This window comes from Acanthochromis polyacanthus, chromosome 6 (genome assembly GCF_021347895.1).
Source record: "Acanthochromis polyacanthus isolate Apoly-LR-REF ecotype Palm Island chromosome 6, KAUST_Apoly_ChrSc, whole genome shotgun sequence".
Classification (NCBI taxonomy): domain Eukaryota; kingdom Metazoa; phylum Chordata; class Actinopteri; family Pomacentridae; genus Acanthochromis; species Acanthochromis polyacanthus.
The window spans coordinates 35240659-35264564 of NC_067118.1; the positions used below are offsets into that span (position 1 = coordinate 35240659).

At 41.6% G+C, this 23906-nt stretch overlaps 1 protein-coding gene across 1 annotated transcript; it reads right to left on the bottom strand.

Annotated features, from left to right (window-relative positions):
* Positions 1-223: 223 nt before the first annotated feature.
* ngfa (nerve growth factor a (beta polypeptide)) lies at positions 224-19390 on the bottom strand. Its single transcript, XM_022191763.2, is given in 4 exon segments — positions 224-1245; positions 1248-1544; positions 2123-2230; positions 19118-19390. Coding segments are annotated over 2 exon segments (888 nt in total). The 5' UTR covers positions 1534-1544; positions 2123-2230; positions 19118-19390; the 3' UTR covers positions 224-643.
* Positions 19391-23906: the final 4516 nt, after the last annotated feature.

Genomic DNA, 23906 nt, shown 5'->3' on the forward strand with positions numbered 1-23906 from the left:
CCTCAACAACGCTTATCAAAATGATAATTGTAAACTGTAACTATGCAGGCTATGACAACAGAGCAATGATTTCATTTTAAAATGCTATAAACTAAACCTAGAGTTTAGTGGAATTGCAGAAGTGGGAGATAATTCTAATTCTTAGAACAATAATAATAATACTAACAATAAAATCAAAAAGTGGCCACCAATACGGTCTTTAAAATGGACACAACAAACCAGGCAAGTACTGAGGTGTTTAATAAATAACAGCATGAACAACACAACAACTATATATATATACATACATACACATATATATACATGTATACATATATATGTATATATACACATACTGTATATATTTTCATATTTGACTGTATAAACCATAAATATGACATGCAGTCCTCATAATTTAAAACAACCAGGACTTCTCTGACTGAGGTAGGGTCAGGGGGCCGAGGGGTTGGATAGACGCAGCTGTTTGTGTGTGAGTGTGTGCGTGCGTGCATGTCTAAGTGTGTGAGGATTGAATGTTCAGTACGGGTGTATGTTTGGAAGATGAGGGGACAGGATTACAGTATTGGCAATAAAGCTGCAGTGGCTGTTTAGGAGAAGTGTGTGCTTGGTTCATAGTTCAGCGGTCAGGAGACGTCCTCCTCAGTCAGCGGCCCAGTCTTCCTCCCCAAGACTTCCGGCTGAGAACACACACACACGCGGCGTTGATGCGGATGAAACGCCACGCTGTATGTCCTCTATCGATGGTCAGGGCACTTACGAATATGTGTGTGTTGGTGCAGTAGGAGTTCCAGTGGCGGCTGTCGATGCCAAGACAGCCCGAGTTGCCCGATTTGGAACCTTGTTTGCCACCTCGTCCCCCGGGCCGTCCCCCGTTCGCTGTCCCGGGGCCCCTGTGCGTGGGGGACCGACAGGTGGTCTCATAGAAGAACTGTTTCTTCACCACGTTGTTGATTGTAACATTGGGCAGCACTGTCACCTCATTTCCACGTATGTCTGTGGCTCGTGTCAGGTTGCCCACCCAGGTGTTTATGCTTTCACACACTGAGTACTCCCCTCGGTGCATGGTGTGTGACCCCGCTTTGCGCCTCACCCTCACCCCTCTCACCCCTTCAATGTCATAGCCCTCTCCTTCCAGGGCATCATGTGATGGGGGCTCCTCACTGAAGACAACGCGGGGCGAGGAGCGGTAGCGCCTCTTGGAGAAGAGCTTGGGGTCCACCACTGGGATGGAGGGGTCAGGGGGGAATCTGATGTGGAACGTCCGACGACGGGGGTCTTATCCTGCGTGTGCGAAGCGGCCCTATGGGGCCTCTTGGTCCTGTGGTGGCTGGTCCTATGATGCTGCTGTGAACTATGGTCCTCAGAAAGGTGGTCCCTGGCTGCTGTCTGCTGTTGTCCTGCTCTGTGATTGGCTGCCGTCTGCTGTCCTACTTTGTGGTTGGCTGCCCCGGCGCTCCGGGCCAATCCACCTCCCATGTTCAGTACAGCCTGGACGCCGATCAGGAGGAGCAGGACCAGTGATGACGACCTCATGGGCACACGTCCTGAACCAAACGCAGGACATGAAAAGTTCACATAATGTCATGTTGATGCCTCAGGTAAATATACTGACATTTTATTTTATTGTTGAAACATGAACAGATGGACAGAAAATAAGAAAATCCTGTGTCAAGCAAGAATGTCAAAAGGACACTGAGGATTTTTTAGCGAGCAGCTGACTCTGTGGATGTTATAACCTCGTATCTCATTGTTTTTACTACACATGACACTGCAGTTTGGCACTACAGCTTTGTGATTTCTGGTATTTTGTACTGTTGCCATTCATGTTTACACTCATGCATGTGTTCACTGAGGAGACATAAGCCCTTTCTACAGAATCCTCATTGCTTCTCGGATTCTTTGAGAGTTACTTCAAAGAGGAACACCTTGTTCCCCACTGTACACCGTGTTCCGGCAAATCAAATTTTGAAAGCTAAACGGTTGATCAATTTGGAGAACATTCTTTGATTAAAGCAGTAATTAGCTGGAGGAAGCAGTAAATCTAGCAGAACCTGTATTTTCAGGAACATCTCCGGTCCTACTTGAGTGTGTTTTGTTTCGCATGTTGCGTGTTCAGGCGTACCTGTGGAATGTGTCCAGTTGAAGAGGGAGCCCCTGTGGACTCTAAAGCCAGGCTCCAGTGCAGGCCGGGCCCCTCATGCCTGCCATCTGGACCCCCTGAACTACAGCTCTGTAACACACACACATGAAGAAAAAATACTGATTCAAATGATAGTCGATGAAAACCAAATACCACAAAAATAAGCACTGGAAATTTAATAAATGTATCTGCCTTCAACAGTTCTGCAATTTAAAGTTATTTCAAGGAAGGGCTTTTATCCTAAAAATCTGTTTTCCATTTCCTAGTCAAAGAGACGAGAGACAAGAGATTAAGTAGAATACATTCTGTATAGCGCACTGGACGTACCCAGTTCTCTTCACAACATTAGGTAATGGAAGTGCAAGCAGAAGAGTGACAGTGCAGAAGATAAACATGCTCAACAGTGAAGTTTAGTTGATTCTAAGAGCACTGCGAAACTCTCACTTCTCTATCCTTGCTCACAACTCCTTTTAAAGTCAATTTATCATTATCTGGCCTTATCTCATGCAAAGTGCACACACACTCACCGTATTTACCTCTTAGAGCTTAGACTTGCCATACATTGGAATGTGAGGTATTTCACACCTCATTAAATGTTACGTACGATATGCTGAATGTAAAACACGTCCCAGTGACAGAGGACAGGGACACATGGACGTGCATACGAACGCAGTCATATGTATGCTCTCTGTGTGCACGTAGGAATGCATGTAAAGCTGTTTTCATGAATAGTTTGCATGCTTAGATGCCGTGATGTGCACGAATACACACACGCCTCCTCCCACACAAACACTCCGGAGGTGACTGAGGTGAGTTCAGTATTTTTGACTTATCTACAACGTTCTGAAAAATCGGTCTTGCAGATATGTCGTAATGTTGTAAATGTTTACCTCAGCATGTTTCATTTTGCTACCTTGTTGTGAGAGTTGCAGCCTTCTGACTGGATTTAAAAAAAAAACAGCTAGTATGATTTATCATGATGTTGGCAAAAAATAAAACATTACGTAGTTTGTTAGTTGCTTTTATTCTCTCATATTTAACATCTTCTCCAAAGAGTTACTTGAACTGACGTCCTACCAGAAGAGGTCAGTGTTGCCTGCTTTGCCTGAACTGACCACATCGTAAGGCAGCTGAGAAATATCAAAATGTCACTGGCCCTGTTCCCATTAGAAATATCAACTCAGCTGCAAGAGAGACGTTTAGCTTCTTAAATCATTCTCAGGTATCTTCCCACAAGCCAGGAATGTTAAGGTTCTGGAGATGTCTGTTCTTTGAACACATTTCCTATACTTGTTTGTCCTCAAGGCAGTGATGGAAAGAAACAACAGAAATGTATGTAAATGTGCTCAAATGCCCTATTTAACGCAGAGAGCTCATCACATTTATACTAAAAGCAAAGCGACTGATTCAGACTTTTAAGCTGTTATTAAATCATTATGCACTTTTACTTAAGCAAAACTTCAAAATGCTGTAGATTCACAATGCAATCAAACACTTTTGCATTGTGGTATTGTCGTGTATACTCATATATTACATGCAGTGTAGAAGTATTGACTAAATACTTCGTCAGACTCTGCCAGCAGGTCAGTTTGGCACTGCATCGAGAAAACAATCAAGTCATCTTGGGTGATGGAGACAGCTATTGTTTTGAGAAGCTGACCTACAAGTGATATCTTTTGGCTTCAGTAAATACACACACACACACACACGTACACATATGGATCTGGTCCAAACAGGCAGCGAGTTGACTGATCTAGGCTGACGGGCAGCTCACTATTTACATGGTCCACGGTGAGCCTGGAGGATCCTAATGTTAAAAATATGTGGCTTGTGTTTAATGCCAGTGGAGCCAGCGTAAACACTGCAGTGGAGGAGCGCAGGGGTCAGAGCGGTTTAGAGAGCACCTCTGACTTACAGGATTACTTCAACACTGGATCCGAGTCCGTCTGACTGCTCCTCTGAAACCTTCGCCAAATACTCTATACAGAAGGACACAAACGCTAGAGAGGCTCTCCTGAAGGGGATTTGGATGTGCTCCCAAAACCTGTTTGTTTGTTTTATGGGTTAGTGGAAACAAAACTACATTTTACTCCAGAAACTGCGTTGTGGCTGCACCGGAAAGTCGGACATGTCACAAACAAGGTGGCGACTGGTTCTGGAATAGAGAACGTTCGATGAAACGGTCGAATGGATTTTACATTCGAACATACATCTTCTACCGAACGCGGGAGGAAAGACGATCCATATGGTAGTGATAAAACAGGAAGTCTCAGAGTGGTGTGTGAGGCTCCCTGTGCAGGACAAGTGAGCTGCTTTCCTCTTCAGTATCCAGGGAGAACACTCCGAATACACAAACACACATGGGAGATGCCTCGACGAGTAAGAAAACCTGCAGGAGACGGTCCTGTGGCCAAATAATGACAATGCTATTCCAAAGAGAGCAACAGGAATGACAGACGCCGTATGGTTTATATTTCCATACGCTCAACATACTGCATTAATATAGAGTGGTATAAACAAAGCAGTTGTTGAAGAGCCCTTTATGAATCATCCCTTGTGCAGGTGGCACAGACTTTTTAAATGCTTAATGTAACGCAAGGAGGTTCCCTTTCTCACAACAGACTGGCTGACAGTAAATCAAAACCATTCTCGGTTGACTCATCCATCACTTTTGAGATCTACGGTGGCATGCTATGCACTACATGGAACTGCCTAGTTAAGCGAGATTGCAAAAGTTGATAAAACGAAGTGGAAAGGAGACATTAGTCACATAGCTGCTCGGTTATGACCTGGAAAATCATTCACCGGGCAGCATGGGAAGAAGAGAGAGAGGGACTGATGACTAAGCCAAAGGCAGTGGAGCTCAGCCGCAGTGTTACCGGTACTGACTAGGTAGTGTTAGCCGGCAGCACATTTTAATATAGCCTGCCAGGACATAAGACGACCCGCTGATCAGGCTCTGGTACCTACAGGTTGCCAAACGATTGCATGTTGTTAGAGAGTGTTGACTGTGACGACCAGGCAGGTGGGCCAGAACATGGGCGGTTAGCGGAGCATCGCCTGCCATCAGTCTGAGGTTGGTTTACAGTTAGCGAGGCTTTCCTGCTATCGGTGTGATACATTAGTCATTAGTTACAAGTCCTTGTTAAAAGATGTGCAGCGGCCGCGTGTCAGCGGCTCTCTCAAACAAACACACACCTCGCCTGCATGGTGATGACAACAGCGGCAGATTATGAGGGGGTGAGAAGGAAAGAGTGACAGCAGCAGAGATAGAGGGAGGAGGAAAGACAGGAGACGGATAGAGGCTGATGCAGAGAGGAACAGAAAAAGGTAAACAGTTTTTCTGTGTCTCTCATCAAGTCAGTGTAGCGCAGTTCCTCCTGCTGTCAACCACTGGAAATAATTATCACGAAGGATGACCGCCAGGTCAACTTGCTCCCTTTTACAGCCATCCAAACGTTTGAAGATATGTTTGTTTCCTTTAAAAATGTTGTCTAATGCTCATTAATCATTGTTTGAACAGTTCAACAACTTATAAGGACTGGTCTTTGAGAGGACAGTAATCTTTGCTTTTGGAGAAGGATTCATTTCTCTCTATTAAATTCACAGTTTCAGACTTTTCACCTCACAGAGCCACACACATGTTGTAACACAAAATTAACTGTTCTGTTTCCATTTCTCATGAAGTCACTGTTTCATTCACAACTATAATGGAAGCTTGTCAGTGATCCAGAGCAAATCTGCCTGTCCCAGTTTAGACAAGCCACAATGTGAAGCTAATGCACCAGCCAACATACAGCCGTGAACCAAGATTTTGTCACGTAAAATGATGTCATGCAGCGTCCGGTAAAAGCACAATTACGTCACGTTCTTGAGAGGCTGTCAGGAAGCGGGCTATTCTTGGAAACATGTTAAAACGTACATATACAACACACACAGCACAGGTCAGTCAGAAAAAGGGCAAAAGAGTGATCTACACTTAACGCATGGTTTTCAAGAAAGATGGCAACATATCAAGCAAAAGTTTCCACAAAAATGCATTTGTTGGGTATTTTGTTAGGTTTGATTAAATGAAAAAAATATATAATTAGTGACATTTGAATGGTACTTTGGCTGATTTGTTTAACTCTGCATCAAATATTCCTCTGCACACTTCAGGGCTCATGATTCTATCCATAAATACAAGTTAGAGCACTGCAGGAACAACACCTTCACACCTTGACATCCCGCCTCCACGCTGTATTTTATCATTGGTACAATCTTGAGCTCTTCTCCTGACTTTCTCCACAGATCCACGTAGGTTGCATTTGGACGCATCCGAAAATAACACGCCTCTAAAAGCTCCTCTCTTTATGTGCATGTTCTTTTGCAAATGTAAGCTTAGTTGTGTTTCTTTGAACCTCTGAGTGATAACCACCTCCCCTGCTGTCTTTTGAGCTGTCTATGAACTCAGTTTGCACCTCTCGATTCTTCATTACACTGAAGTGAACCTTGCTGCTGTTTCTTGTCTCTTGATTTTACACACATTATGCGGTCCAATCTGCTGGCTGGTCTTTCTGTGCACTTTTTGTTCTTCATTTTTGACAATTTCCCCCAATTTAGCTATTACAACATTGCATTTTTTACTCATTTAATGAATAAAATGACATTCAATATGCAATAAAACAATGCTTGGCCTTTTGTCTAAGCTCACTTTACTTGTCTTTGCCTTTTTGCCGTTATTTTCATCAAACCATTTCCAAGGTAATTTTTACTGGATGTACAAACAGTATCCAGGATTTATCCAAATACATTTTGTTGCTGTTTAGAAGGATATGTTTATGCTTTCCAGTAACAGTGCAAAATGTGTTTTTTTCTGTGGATTATTAGCTTTTATTATGCTGTCTTCATGAAAAAAAACTTGTTGGACATCTTAAAGGGTCGCTGATTCACCAACTATTTTTGTATCCATAGTACATATCAAAACCTTACATCACTGAGACTCTTTTTCTTTTGGCCTGACTGCATGTTTTCTATCACACGGAAATGTAAGAACATCCAGGATTCCAAAAAAAAAAGAACAACTCGTGGGTCAGGATATTCACTTAGCTGGTGCTTTATTATGGTGTCCAAAATTACAAGTACCATTACAACCGTGTTGGCCCCCCCCCCCCCCCTCCCCCACACCCCAAGGCGGTCTTCCAGCTGCCTGACTGAAATCAGCATTTTCAAGAACATGATATTAGAATTTTATAACAGAAAAAAAAGACACTTAATGCAGTTATCACAGAGTATAAAGCCCATTTGTGGCACTTTTCTGTGTCTTTGATTCTCCGACCAGAGCTTTTATTCTGGTATTAAAAAACACTTCTTTTCGTCTTTATGTTTCGAAGAGAGCTGCTGTGAGAACCGAAGCACCTGTTGTAAATCAGGGACGCTTCAAACAGCAAACTCTGCCGCTCTGGCCTCAGGACACAGGAAGAATGAGACAAGCAGTGTCAGACTGACAGGCACACACAACCTGCTAAAGCACTTTTTTCCTCAGAGGGATGACAAATGATGCAAGATATGTAGAACAAAAGAATATTTACTGTACAAAGTGTTTCGGAGCCAAATGCTACTCGATGGGAAAAGAACATATCGGCAGCGCTTGACATCAGCTTGTATTCATTTAGTGGGTTTACTGGGTGCAGCAGTAAAAAAAAAAAAAAAAATGTGCCTGGAGTTAACAACACACAGGTAAAAGCACTTCCAACTTTCAAATGTATGTTTCTACACATAAATAATAGCTATCAAAAGACCGACCTTTCATCCAAATGGAGCTGGCAGCCACACAGAAGCATGCACACATCTACTGAATGTTTTCCAGCTCGGTATTACGCTGCCAACACTTGAGCCTCAGGCTTTAAATGAAATCATTTCAAACAAATTTACCTGCAATAAAACCATAAATGAACTTGATACTCTGCAATAGGAGATTGATCACCCAGTATCCAAGGTTGGCGGCTGTAGGATTCTTTTTACATGTACATACCCCTATTTTCCGCAGTTGTTATTATCAGCTGTGGTGAAATAAAAGCTTGTGTATGTCTGTGGAGGGCATCTTGAGAATATCATGGCAGCAGGCAGCTATAGAGTGGAAACTAAACGGCACAGACTTGGCCGAGAGCCAGTGCCTTCATCCTGCATGCCTTTCTGTGTCTCTCTGTCTTTTCTTCAGCTATCTTTCATTCCACTTTTGCTCCGGGAATCTGACCAAATGTTCATCATTCCTCTGAAACTTTAAAGCCAGGAGTAACTTCCTGGCTACATGTCTGTTTCTGTGTCTAACAGCGAACAGATTTCAGCATCAAGAAAGCGCATGTGTGCAGGTGCCGAGTGCTGGAACAGAAAGATATTTGCTTATCTTTGGGGATAGTTACACAACCTTTTTCTGATCAGATCCATAAACCCTGAAGGTGGAGATCAGATCCCTTACCTCTTTTCCAACTTGGCCATCTTAAATCAAGACTGCATGTCTGTTTGTTTTGTTTTGAGAGTTGTGGAAATAAAATTATTGGCTACCGCTTAAAAAGCTGTAAAATGTCTTCTATGAAGACATACCAAGCACACAGATAATACGATTTTAATTAGCTTTTCCCACTGGAAAGAATTTGTCTTAGAAGTGGGATAACAGTTGGACTTGTGTCTGCATATGGCTCCACTTTTACTCTTTCAGTAATGCAAACTATCCAAGAAAAGTAGATGTCAAAGTAAGGTGTAAAGAGAAAAAATCCGAAGCACTGTGAGACAAACGGTGTAACAACATAGGTATGAACTTTAAAACACTATAGAGTCTACTTTGATTTAACAAGGTGATCAGTAGCATTTCAACACTAAAAGGCAACAAGAGATTCAACCCATACACTGATACACGGTTTCAGGAATCACATTCCTTGGAATAAACCATATCTCTCTGGCCTTGTGATCTTTTTATCTAAGTTTCAGCGAAAATGTCCCATGCCTTCATCTACGTGTAGCGCTACATGAAGCGAAACTTTTCACTTCTTGACACCGCATCTGCTCCAGAGACATGTTTTATTTACAGGGGTAACCCAGAGACAAAGCAGAGACACGACTGTAGCGTAACCCTCAGCCTTTCCATTATTGTCACACATTGTCTTACAGTAAGTTAAACTATGATTCATCGTAATAGAAAGATTGAATCCTTGTGGTGTTTGTGAAAGGAATCCAAAATAAACAACATTTTAGCTGACTTTTATTTTAGCAGTAATTGGGTTTGGAAGAAAAGGGATGAGTAGCAAATAGAAACTGTAAAGTGAAACAATGCAGCTCTTTGTACACTCAGGGCTATCATTGTGCTTTTCTTCTCTCTCTTTTTTTGTTGTTTAATAATGCGGTTTGCAGCACTTTCCCAGAAAAAAAAAAACTCCTTATTTTTTGCTTCTTAAACTATTTTATGTAATACAAATGTTTCTGGACGTGTTTATGAACAGGTGGCTTTAGATTATGTTTCCATTTGTTTATTAAACACGAACATTAGCGAGACAATTCCTCTAGAAATGAAAAAAAGTCATGAATAACAAACTAGGAACTATTGTGCATTAATAAAACTGCAGAAAAGTAGAAAAACAAATGTGTTCTGTGTTTGATGTCAAAGCATTTACTGCTCCACAACTCCCAGCGGGGTTAACATCTGTAGAATGTGAGGCCAAATTGTTCTTGAAATTGCAAACTACAAGCGTCAGACAAAAGGTTAGTATAACTTGAGTCAAAGTTCAACAAATCCAAACTTTGGGCACACCCTTGCTGTGCTTGCTGCACTTCAGTCGTATTTGGGTAGATGTAGCGATGAAGGAAGTGAGGACAAAAGCAGTCTTTTTGTGATACCGTGCATCCACCTTAAGAATTTCTCACCCAGTTCTGCTTCTATTAAATAAATGGTCCCCACTGACAACACATTTTAGTGGTGTGATGCTGTTTGATGCTCTCTGGGTGGATGCAGAACTCCAGGCATGAGGTTATTTGGCAAATGAGGCAAAAATGCAACCACAGTTGTGTTAGTGAAATTGCTCTAATCTCCCTGTTTCTCCCCCCTTTCTTCCCTCTCCACAATCGGGCCCATCCCCAGTCAACCCACCCTCTCCCTGTGCTGGACCAGTGGACGTGGGAGGCCGGTCCTTCAGGCCTTGAAGGCAGGATGAACACAATGATTAACATGTTTTCCAGACCCCTCGTTTTTATGACCTTGACATTCAACAATCTTCTCATGACAAGTGGTTAATCTTTTGGCATGGCTGTGGTAATAACTCCCCCTTCCTGGTGAGAATCTGAAATCCCACAACAGTGCAGGGAGGAGAGGAGGAGGAGGGCTTGGAGGCAAGAATGCTCGTCTGGCCACGAAAAGAGATGAAGACACGGTGATGGAGAGGAAGGAGACATGCGGGGAAGGGCGAGAGACGACGCGTAATGGAGGGCGGGATCCAGATGGGCAATGAGATGTCTTGGGAGTCGGACAGATAAAGGAGCATGTGATAGAAGGAAGAAGGAAGGACTGGGTTGTGGGGGAACAGAGATGGAGACAAAGAGGAGTTCAAGGACAGGGTCTGAGGGAGGAATAAAAGCTGTGGGGAGTTTCAAAGCATTCTGGAGTAAGGGACATGTTGAGTTTCATCGCTGTGCCTCTTCTCTCGATAGCTTTAACAGGAAAATGTCGGCTGCAACAGGCAGAAAGAGCCTCAGAGCTGCTGTAGATCATGCTGCTTATTTAGTCTCAGGGCATCCATCAGAGTAGAACTTAAAAACCATGTATGTTGTCCAGGCAGAAGTTCAATCGTGTTGATACGGATCCTTTTGGACATCAGCCTGCACGTGATGGGATTAAAATCACTAACAGTAATTAAGTGAAATAAATCATGACTAATGTGAGCGTGACTCATTTAGCTCACCGTCCCGAGTTTGACTCATCGTGCAATACATCCGCAATTTGAATGTGCCTTTCACAGCTTGTGCCCCTGACAAAATCGAGCATATAGATTTGTGTGCGACGTTGACTACACGGTGCTGTAAACAAAACAGCCGAGGAGCGACTGGTGAGTGAGTCACCCAGGTAAATTTTCTACGGAACATAAAACGAAACATGGGCGTAAATAGACAGATGTGCTCGCTCAGACACCCAAGTTTTCCATTACGCCGCATTTATTCTGCGCTCTCGCCTGATGCCATGAGCATGGGTGTGGGCCTGTAGACGTAAAATGAGTATATGTTGCATCAGACGTTTGGATTTGCATGTGTGGCGTTCCTGTAAGGGTTTCGCTTGGTTGCTGTAATGACAGCTTGCACTTTCCGATAAACATATAAATAATCCTCACATTTGATTTACAGTTAGGAGCAAATTAATAACACAACAGTTCCAGTTAAATCCCCTCTGATGGCTTTTAGTGATAATGAGCTAATTTAAACATGCATAGACTGTATTTAAGAAGCTGTTTCAATACAGAGGAAATGATCTGGTTGCATGCTAGCTCTGCACTATCCACTTTAAATTGGTGTACTATAATGGATTTGATTAGATTAACTGATTGAATTTTTGTTTGGCGCGGTGTTTTGGGGTGCAACTTTAACCAACACTGTGAAACGTGCAGATTAAGTACCTTGTGGCCTTAGAAAAGCATCTACAACAATGAGGAAATCCAATTTTTTTTATTTGAATGAGCCTTAGGTCATTGTTGAAGTGCTAGCTTTAATCTCCAAGACAGAAATATTCCAATAACTATTAGATGAATTGTCATGAAATTTACATTTGTACAGAAACACATAGTGCCAGTAGGGGGATCAATAAAGTCAGTGTAGTGTAGTCAGTGCCTCTGGGATTCATGAATAAGGTTAAAAGTCTAGTGAAGTATAGTGGAGCACCACTGGCATGTCAACATTTTCTGGTATTTTAAAATAAATATCAGCTGGGTTGACTGGTTGGTTGGTTGGTTGGTTGACTGGTTGGTTGGTTGGTTGGTTGAACATCGTGCACAGTCATTCATGGTTTCTTGATGATGATCCCCTGACTTTCACCACATTTAAATGTGTCCAGCATTTTTGTTTTATGACCAAATTCATGAGAAACGAATAGCACTTCTATTGTCCTCAACTGAGTTTGGCAATAACCAGCAGATGTTCACATGGTAATATTTGATAATTAGCTTTAAAATGGTGAACATGATGGAAATTAAACATGCTACAGATAAGAACCACAGCTTTGTCGTGGTGATCTTGAAGTACTGCTAGCATGACTGTAGTCTATTAGCTGTTTTTTTTTTTCCACATAATTGAAAACAGAAGATAAGGGATTCCCTTACATTTTTAAGTCTACAACAAACCTTGATGAAACTACCTTCAGTATTCAGCTTTGTTCTCTTGTCAAACAAAACACATTAGTGCAATCCACTTTGCTGTGCTCTTACACATGGCCTTGTCAGACCAGAAACCACTTTAGATTGTAAGAAAAACAACAACTCGATGTTGTCTTCACTCCCACTGTTTGTTTGATTACAGTCTCACACCTCTTACTAAAAACTTGACCCAACCATTTTGTCTTCTGTGTGGTCTCCACATCGTTCTGTCATCACTCTCTCTCTCTCGCTCTGCCTGTCTGCTTCTGTCTCTCCCTGCCTCCCTATCTCCCTCTCCATATCTCCCCTCCCTCCCTCTCTTCCCCCCTCTAGCTGATGTCAACCACCTGTCTGCGTGGGACCTCCCAGGCCCATCCTCTGTCTGTTAACAGCATGCCATGTTCAGTGTGTGAGCAGAGCTATGGTGAAAGAGATAAAGCGGCTACTTTCCAGCATGCAGCTCTGTGTGTTTTTGTGACCCGTGGAAGGGGTTTAGATAAACTAATATTTAGTGTGGCGCTTGATGCATTTGCTTGACTGAGAATCCAGCAGAGAGAAATTGCTTCCTACAGCGTCATCCTTCCCAAAAGTCCTCATGACACACCATTAATCCTCAGGTTTTAACGATAACAAAACCTGACGACAGATAGCACAGATAGTTTGACGGCAGCGGTGGAGAAAACCGCTCGTAAAGTCAGTGACACTTTGCTAATTTGGGGGGATTCTGTCAAGATTAAACAACTTGAAGCACAATGACACCCTATTAATTTCTGCTGGTTGTGTAGGAGACCAATCTGTTTTGTCGAGCCAGTGCCTCATCCTCCTGCATTCTGTGCATTCTCAAATTAGCATAATCCAAATAAGTGCATAATAAGTGGCTTCACTTGTATCCTTGGGGCTAAGGTGTGTGTATGTGTTTGATGGGTATCCAACGTAAACACACATATACATACACACACATGCACATTACTCATACACATGCACAGACCATATTCTGCCTGCTGGTGAAGTTTGAGTGTCCGTTTCTTCGGTGTACTTATAATTCTGGACAGTAAAGTACCATAACCTTAATCTCTCTAATGCTGGTAATTTGTAAAAAGAGATTACTTTTTTGTGTAGGTGTAAAAATACAAGCATACACAAAATAACATGTGAACACAAATTTCCTCTACATCTGGGGCTTTGGAGCCAATTTGAATATATGAAATCATCAAGTATTTTGTTCTGTTGATGGCAACAAGGGAGAGCTTCATGTCCGGACAAGCTGCAGTCGAACAACCGAGGAAAGTGAGAGCAAGACGGTGTCATTGCATCAATCCGAACGCGCACACACACACATGAAAAGGAGTTGCGGTGAAACATTTCAAAGCAGCAGACAAGCACTGAGTCAACAGATTGAGACCGCAACACTGTTATTTCAACTGAAAGAAAAGGCCCAGGTAATTTGGTGATTTATCAGCTACTGTGTTTGGGCTGCGTGCACATGCATGAGAAAGCGGTGAGCCATAGCTGAAAGTCACAGAGGCATTTAATCTGGAATGAGCAGACATGTCTGCACATTTAGGTGTCATTTTTTTCAGGCATATACAGTGCACACACGTATATAAGAGAAACACGTAGACGCAAGCAGAAATAACCCTTTGATGAAGTACCTGTCAAAATGACATCCTCAAACACAAACACGAGCTCACATTAACAGGCCTGGATTTAATGTTCAATGTATAGAAAAGTGTAAACACAGAAGTGTGTTATTTTTAGTTTTGTACAGTGCAAAGAAGCTGAAAACCTGGTCCCTATAAAGAAAGACTGACAAGCACTAAAGTACGTTGCACACGTCAAACAATGTTAGCTGTGATTTCTGTTGAGTAAGTTTTCTTCCAAACATTGTGAGAAGCTGTTTGTAGAGGAAACGTCAACAAGAATTACTGCGGAAAGGTGACGTTACGTTTCCGCATTTTCTGCTATGTGCTCTCTGCTCCTGCACCTTACGGTTTAGGATTGCGACCTGCGGTGACCTCCAGATCCCTGTTATCCTCAACGAGCACAGACGTATAACCCCGAGGCTGAACTCTAACCTCTTGCCTTTCCCACTGATTCCAGACAGACCCTTCAGCTGGTTCACTTCACACCAGATGTTCTCGCCCCACTCCGTGCATTGACCCAGAAGATAACCAGAGCCCTGAGTTTACATTCTGACCCGTGAATTATCATCCACTCGCTTCTCTCAAAGGGAAGTTTTGCTATAAGCATCGACTATTTCTCATAGAGACGTGGGGATTATTTTGCTTAATCACACGTGTTGCTTTTATGTCATATAAGTTAAGGTTGGGCTGATTTTAAGCAAAACATGCACCTTTAAATTGTCAGTTGTTTAAAATAACAGACAATAAGCTCATCTGTCTTGTCAAGCTAGATTGTGTTAATAACGTCTATAATTTATTTGTTAAATTTTGACCAAATTGCCACTTACAGTTACTAACTGAAATTCCATGGCATGCATTAGGCCTCACAGCACAATAACTCAGACACAATATTTCTCCAGTGTCTAAGGACCCATTTAGTGCCATATAATATTTTCAACAAAATAATTTCCTTGTATCTGACGTTGTTTTCCGTAGCTTCAGTATATAACAGTTAATGCTGCTAAATCTGCTGATAGCGAGGCCAGAAAAATGCCGTCAAACTTTTGGAAAAGCACAGAAGAAGGACGACCGGGTCTTTAGATAACACATTTTGAATGATAGGTCACGTCATCAGGGGTCAGTATAAGCAGTGCCCATGAATAATTGGATTATTAACCACTGAATCCGACTGTATCGTGTTCATTCTCCCTCAAGCTTTTGTGGTCTGATAAGAAATTATCATAGACATTGTCAGTCTGTGTGAACAAACCTTTAATTATCGTTTTTGTTGCCAGCTGGCACAGTCCCAGATTGTCTAGTAACACTGAGCAGTGCTGAAGTGAAGTGTGGTGGTATGGCATCTTTACCAGAATAAAAAGGGCTCTCTCCTGAACAACGTTAGTTATGTAATTGAACATGTCTATTAAACTAAGTCACATAGCTCCAGTTCTATATTCGGCTGCAAGCGACCGGAGGAGCAACAGTTTAACTGTTCGTGCTCTGCATGAATAGTTAAACTTTAACTGATGTTTATTACAGTTAATATAATTAGCCATGTTGCAATAATATCAAATAATCAATAAATCCCTTATCTGTGTGTACATATTTATTCATATGGATATAAATGTTGTATTGTAGGTAATAATGAACACTGAACAACAAATGTCATCCTCTCTTATTTTCCTTTTCCAAGACATATTAGTGTTTTATGCATTTATTATGATGATAATGTCCATGTTAATTATAAAATTAATCAGCTTGGTGGGTTTTACAACAAGGGTTTGTCAATAAGGAAATTAGCATAGAAGGAACAGTGTTTATTTTACAATGTTTGCAGTTTTAGTCTCGCTTGCAGACTAAGTGTGACTGACTTTAGGTCTCAAGTTAAAAAGCCAAAGTTAAAGTAACAGTCCAGGCGTGCTGCCACAGTTTTTACCCAAAAAACACTACACTATAGGCATCCTATACAGCACTACAGTTTAGACAGCTCACATCCTTCCATCCTTTATGTGTTTAAGGGGTCGATTCTTCTCCTGCCATAATTTGAGTCAGTAAAATTTCACAGATATCCACGCTTATTGAGATGTTGGCTTCATGTCACTTCCTCATGCTAATGCTAATCACAAATACAGTAATATGTTAACTAAAACGAGCACTTCTAATAATCAGATATTTGTAACTGGAAATGTATGAGGTACAGATTAAAATTTATCACTAAATTAATCAACCCATATAGCTATAAAAATAAATATCTTCAGGCCAGATACAGAAACCCCTTTAACAAAATCCTGAGATACAAATAAGAAAGGAACTAATTGTTTAGCTTCTATGTATTATGCCACTAAGGTGACACAGATGGGTGAGAGAATTAATGTAAATATGCTCTAAAATTGATACTTCTTTTTAAAATGTGCATATGCTGTCTTTAGTCTGTATGATTTAAGAATAAATAAAGCATTCTCAATAGTGTTTCTTGTAACTACATCACCATTTACAAGGTAGACTGTCTAATTTACAATCCTGGGGTCAGCGAACACAACACTAGCTTAACTCCATCCAGTATTAATAAGTTGTTTGACCCAGTGTTTGTGTCATTTCGTTATGTAGCCATTGACGTCTTTAGCTAATTAAAATATGGTTATTTCGTTCCTGTGTAAAACACAACATGCACCATTTGTGTCAGTTTTGAAGTGACAACAAGATGCAAGCTGCCAGAGATGCACGTATTATTGATATTTTAACAAAAACCGCTACAAATAGCAGTATGTAATAACAACTATTATATAATTTTCGAATAAATAAACCTGCCCAATTTCTTGCATTTTTTTACTGTACGTTTTGCCGTTTTACACTATCGCACTCCTAGTTACCATTGGCATAGTTCAATATTCATTTCACAGCAACATCATCGCATTTTGTGCAGCTTATTGTAAACTGTTATTCTCTCTCACACACACACTGTAATACACACATACTGAATTGCACATACAAATACACTGGTGCTAACACAGGGAAAGCTGTAACTCAGCTTCAAAGGGAAACCTGAGAGGGTCATGAATAATCACAGACATCTTTGTCTGCGGGGGAAAACAGCACTGTCCATCTGCCCTCCATACACATATGAACACTAGTTCATATGGCTTAAGCTGTTTTTAGCATCGGCAATGAGTGCATTACTGGGTCTGAAGGATATATCAGCAGGGACTATTTCCACTTTAAGCTCCAAACAAGATATCATCAGTTTTTCCAGCCAGAAAATGAGTAAAAATGAGTTAGAAACTTATTCTTGATGTTAAAACTGAACAAAAGAGGAAAAGCTATGACACAAATGCCCCTTTAGTCTGAGAGTCTCACTCTGACAGACAGTTTAGCTCACAGGCAAGTCATGAAACACTGTAAACAGACAGATTCAAATGTAGATTAAAAGCCCAAGAAGCGACTTGTGTAATGCAAAGGAGCAGTACCTAAAAAATGATATACACCACACAAAAAGAATCAGTCTAGATGTGCAGGAATTTTAGAGTTTAGCCAAGAAACGATGCCAATAAGTTCATTTTCTCTTGGTTGTTGAAAGGAAGCAAACATGGGCCAAGTTTTTAGTTTCTTCTTTTATCTTTAAATTACAAAGCTGATGTTTACAGAGCAATATATATATATATATATATACACATATACATATATAATTTTAGTTGGGCTTTCAAGAAATGTGCTCTGAATTATCCTGCATTGACGAATTTGACGCAAAGACAAAACACAGGACCTGTTGAGATGTCATGTTAGATGTACAGCCAGATTGCTGCATGGAGGAAAACGCTGTCCGCTCCCCTCAGGCACACACCGGCTGTAAAACTCAAACTTAAAAAAAGTTTCACATTTTTAACCTTTTTTTTTAAACACCAACTTTACTCGCTTACTTCTACTTCGAGCTTAACTTTCTGGATACATTTTCTTATCTTGTTCTTCTTTGTTAAAGAGCCACAGAAATGAGCTGACTTGTCACAACCATTTGGTAACAACATTACATTTTCTTTACATTAAATCGGATCAAATTAACACAACAGACTTAACAAGGCTGACCATATATCTATATGACATTGTTGGAGTCTCTGGTGTGTAATGTTTGTTTGTGTGCGTAAATATTGGTTCGCAGTGACATTCCTCCCCTGTCAAAGCCCGAAAGGAATTCCCTTGTAGGAGTGGCAAGCATGAGGTCTGTGTTTAGCACACACGCTTGCTTGCTTGCTTGCCTGCACACACACAGACTCACACACACTCACACAATTACAAATATGCATATCAGAGTTAAAAAAAACTGATCAGTAGCACTTCTTTACAAGCAGCAGGCCCCACCCAGACATAAGGATAACCTCAGCAGCGTACTTCATGTTGGACATTGGAGCTCATCAGAATCTACAAGTCTTTTGAGGGTTGTGTAACATGAGTGGAGAGAAAGACAGATAGAAAAAGAGGGGGAGAGAGATAGACAGAGAGAGAAAGACAAGGTAACCTGATGTCCCAGGAGATTTCTGGACAGTAAACGGGTTCCCATTGAAGTTTGGAGAACCCCCACTTTTTTTTCCTCCTTACTAATCCTCACCTCTATTCTCTCTGTCTCTCTACACCCTGTCCTCTTCCATTCACCCTCTCCATCTGCATATACCTGGAAAACTACTGTGCCTGACTCCAAATTGAAAAGGAGCACAGAAACACCCACATTAGCCACATTATCTTGTTAAATTTTTTACAGTAGCTCCTGTGTGTTGCAGTCAGCTGGAATTTTCTCCCCTCAACAGAGGACTAAGTGGGTGCTGCTGAGCCCAATCTCAATTCACAGGCTCCACTTTCACTTAATGACAGGTATGAAAAAAAAAACTTTAAGGCACTTTTTATTTTCCATAAGATGAAGTTTTTTCTCTGACCTAAATGGGCACACCAACCCCATACATTTACAGCATGATTAATTAGTTTTTAAAGAACAAGTTAGAACTCACCACTCTAGTAATAATCCTCCTTCTCTCTCCCCAGTGAGTGAAAACTTCCAACAGAAAGTCTGCTATATTCCACCTCACTCTCTCCAGGCAAGGGGTAGAATTATCCCACACTCCAAATCCCGCTCCTGCTTTTAAAACTGTGAATCCAGGTCTCGGGCCATTCACTTCTGTCTGTCTGCCTACCACACTCTTTGGGAAATGGATTGTTCTAAAAGTTTAGTGAAAGCAGTCCCAAAGCTGCTCCCTCCCTCCTGTGGGGCTCACAGCAGGTCCTAGTGCCTACCCTTTCCATATGCTTCCGTGACCAAAAAAAAAAATGCTGCTCGTAAACGCACACCTAGCTACTGTCATTCATGTTTACCTTCCATTCATAGTTTCATTCATGTGTGTCTCTTTTGCATAAAACAGTGGAAGCCAGCTTTGTTTGACTCCAGCGTCTGTGCGTGTGAGACTTGACGTCACCTGTAAGGTCAGGTTTTGCCCTTTGCTGCGAGAGCTTCTTAGCGTTGTTGTTCCCACACCTGAGTCATTGCTCGCTGAGCATAGATATCTTTGGAGATAGACTAAGTGGTGCAATGTGTCCCAATACATGTGGTTAACCACCAACGTGATTATGAAGGCAACGCTTGGTTGAACAACTCATCGACCATTTCAGAGATGTTGTGCATTGCTGCCATTTTCTAAAAGTTGATATTGCAAATATGCACTTGATCCTGCAGTTCAAACAGTAGATGTGTATAGTCCAGTGAGACTCAAGAGACTCACAAGAATAGAACTTTGATGGTCTGTTGCAAACAGGAATCCGTCTCTGCTACTTGTCAATGGCAAATGGAGAGAAGAAGAGGGGAAATAGAGCAACCAGAGGAGTGAAGCCATGCAACTGTGATATCCCCTCACCCTGGTAGCTGTCAGCCACACCCTGCATTCAGCAAGGCCTCCAGGCTCCAGTATCACAACAGTTTCTTTCTGACTCTTCTCCCCCTTTCTTGTTTATGCATCTTGATTTTCCAATCTCTTGGTCGAGCCTTCTCACCCTCTTTCTGGTTCTGTGTGTTTCTCTGTTTCACGGCTTCTCTCTGACCTGAACCGTATCATTGTCAGAGCCCCTGGCGCTGAGCAGACAGACATCCTACCCATCTCCTCCGACAGACAGAGAGAGGGAAAAAGAGAAAAAATTAGAGAAAGGAAGGATTGTGTGTCAGTGTCATCCCTTTCTCTTCCTCTTGGGAAACTGGAATTCCATTGGTTTTAGAAGAAAATAACGATGCTATGTCGGTGTTAATGAGAAAACTTTATTAGCTGCAAATGGGCCTTGAAAGAAATAACACAGGTGAAAATTTGAGACGAATCTCACTCTGCTGAAGAATTTTGACCTCCACTTTTGAGTTCAAACCCTAGTGGGCATTTCCCTAGAGGTGGCATGGCTCTTTTGAGGCTTTTTGTTTTCTAATGTGTGTGTGTGTGTGTGTGTGTGTGTGTGTGTGTGTGTGTGTGTGTGTGTGTGTGTGTGTGTGTGTGTGTGTGTACGCACAAACTAGTGTCACTGTCAAAACTGACTTGGCCCTTGTTATCGAGCCACAGTCTGAAAGGGGAAACCCCAGACAATAAACTCTGGCCCTGCACCCCACTCTGGGGTTGGTTAAGGGTGAGAAATCCTGAGGAGGGGTGAAGACTTCGGGTGGGAGGGTGGAGAAGAGGTCAAGAGTGCCCACATTTCCTCATATTTCAGGCATTTTGAAGCTGGGACTGTGCATGTATGAGTTTAACCATGTTTCAGGCATAAATACTGCTTATTTTAAAACATCATTGTCGATCAAGTTTCCTAAAATTTGAATTTGTCTAAACTGTGCATTTTTTTTAGTTATTTATAGCAAATGTTAGTGAAATGTAAGTGTTCAATAACAACAAATTTGCTGTTTGTGTTTATACATGTATCCTGCCCCTCCCATGGACATAAAAAATGGTTGTTTGCGGTTACGTCAGGGCATCATGCAGTAAATATGATATTAATCATTATAACAGTGCATGCACATGTGAGCATGGTATAATATCTGGGATGAGTCACAATCCAACCGTACTGTGTGGTCTTCAATTTTCAGCTTTATAGATTCCAGTCCCAAGCGTGTCCTGGCACTACCACACAGTGCATAATTACTGAGTTGCATTCTGCACAATGCAACATCATCTCTATTATCTGCATAACTCAGAACAATATGTGATCATATTTATTTCTATATGTAGCTCATTGCACCAACATAAAATCTGCATCCAAATCTAAATAGCTTGGCCGTTTGGATCGAAGCGTTGAACAAAGGGCTAATCCTTAACCACGCTCATTATGTATCTCACTGATATGTGAGGGAAGTGGTTGGACAGGTTTCTCCCAGGCACAAAGACACTGTTCAGGGACACACTTTTCCTATGACAGACGCATGCTCGAGGTGAAGCACATGTCCCCATTCATCTCAATCATTCCAAGAATGATGTCATGCTTCTCTGAACTTGAGCGTCACATGTCAGCGTGCGTTGGTGATCGATGTGAGTGCAGAAGTAGACGCTACATGGCATGTATGACTTAAAAAGTCAGTTTACAGACAGTAGAAGAAGGTTATCACATATTAGGTGATATCTAGCTATGTCCTTGGATTTTATATGCCAGAGCTTTGAGGTATCTGTCACTGAGATTTAGGATTATGGTGTTTAGGTTGCTAAAAGCATTTGAAAAATCTTTGATAAATTAATCAACAACATTTTCGGTCATCCACAGATTGCTTAGTGAACTTTAGCAGTGTAACCGCATTGCATTCTAAAAAATATTTACTCCCCTCTGAATTTTTCCTCTTTTATTGCTTTTTAACTTTGAAAAAAAATGCTCAAATCAAACCAAAAGCTGTAACCCAACACCAAAAAGCAAAAGACAAAAAGTGAAAATTAATTTTTTAACAAAGCAGCGTCAATAATGAAATATTGAAAATGTAAATTAAGTGATTGCATAAGTTTCCATTCCTTTTACAATAGTTCAACTAATTGAACACAGGTGCAGCCAACTGTTGCTGGAAGTCACACAATTAGTGAAATGGAGATCATCTGAGAGCAGTCTCAGGTGATAATCTGGAAGGTTTCAGTTAGCGGTGAATCGGTACTCCTGGCTATAACTTCACCAGGAAGACAAAAAAATTCACTCCAAGTAACTTAGTGAAAATGTTCCAAAGACCGTACGTTGGGGTGTGAACCAAGAAATTGTTCAAGTCAGTGAGTATCCCTTAAAGGACAGCTAAATTTATCATTGAGAACAGAAGAATACTAGCCTAGTCACGCTACACCCATGTTTCTGACGGCACAAGGGTCTAGGGAAGCTCGACAGGGAGGGAGGCGGGCTAAAAGGTTGTCTATCAAATCCCTCTGCAGCAATTGGGTAGGTATACAACCAATCAACGCAACGAATAGGCTGACGTAGTTCCTAGAGCACCGGCGGATTGTGGCTAAGTCCCGTTCGCTTCCCAACCAGCAGAGCCGCGGAGCCAACTGGTATATTAAGGATTTGCCATATCCCGTCGGCATAAGTCCAAATACGTCTTTCTTCTCAATGAAACACTTCAGTGCCGTCCTTTGTTTATCTTTCAAGTTGAATTTTAGCTTCAAATCTTTAAGGGCTGTGGCCAAAGCCGAGTCGAAAGATAACTGTTTATTGTGCGCCGGTTGTTTCTGTCAGAATTGTCACGCCTCTGTCGTCACTTCGTTACGCCCGCCTTCTGACTCTACACTTCATGGTGATTCGTCCAGCCAGTTTTAGAAGCATCCAGCCTCGAGCCTTATGGAGGGTAACTAGACCCACCCTGGCAGAGAATTAAATTTGTTGCCGTGGGTTGTCTAGCGCGGCTAGGCTAGAAGAATACAGCATGTGCGGAAAACTGCTAGAGCAGGTCATCCTAAAAACTGAGTGACTGCAAGAAAGAGAGCAATGAAGGAGGCCTCTAAGACATCTATGACTGCTCTGAAGGTGTTAAACGCTTCAGTAGCAGAAATGGCAGAAACTGGTGCCTGTCTTTCACCAGTCAAAGCCTTATGGGAAAGTGGCAAAGAAAGCTATTTGTGAAAAAAACTCATGTTAAATCTCAACTAGTTCAACAGAGTGCGGAAGACCCTGAAGTCAAATGGAAGAAAGCCCTTTGGTCTGATGAGACTCAAATTGAGCTTTGTGTGGTCATCAGACTTGACATCATCCCCACCTTGAAGCATGGTGGTGGCATCATCATGACGTGAGGATGCTTCTCAGCAGCTGGCTGTGGAGGGCTCATAAAGGCAGAGGGAAAAATGAATGCAACAAACTATAAGGCAATCCTGGAAGATGACCTGACACAGGCTACAAGGGAACTGCAACTTGGGAGAAGAGTTGTTTTCCACCAAGACAATGACCTGAAGCATACAGCCAAAGCTACACAGAAATGGTTTAAAGACAACAAGCTTGATACTTTGGAGCGGCCAAGTCAAAGTCTAGACCTCAATCCAATAGAGAATTTGTGGCTGGACTTGAAAAGAGTGGTTTATTTATGATCCCTGTGCAGCTCGATAGATAGTTTTGCAAAGAAGAATGGGAGAAAATTGCAGTGCTCACTTGACTGATTTTTTGAAGAAGTGAAATTATTTTGTCAAAATCTGTTTTCACTTTGACATAAAGGAATCTTTATTCTTTTCAAAAAAGAAGCCAAATTATACTGACCATGACTCAATGTTGAAAATGACTGTAATCTAAGGGAAAAACATCCAAAAGATGTAAATACTTTTAATA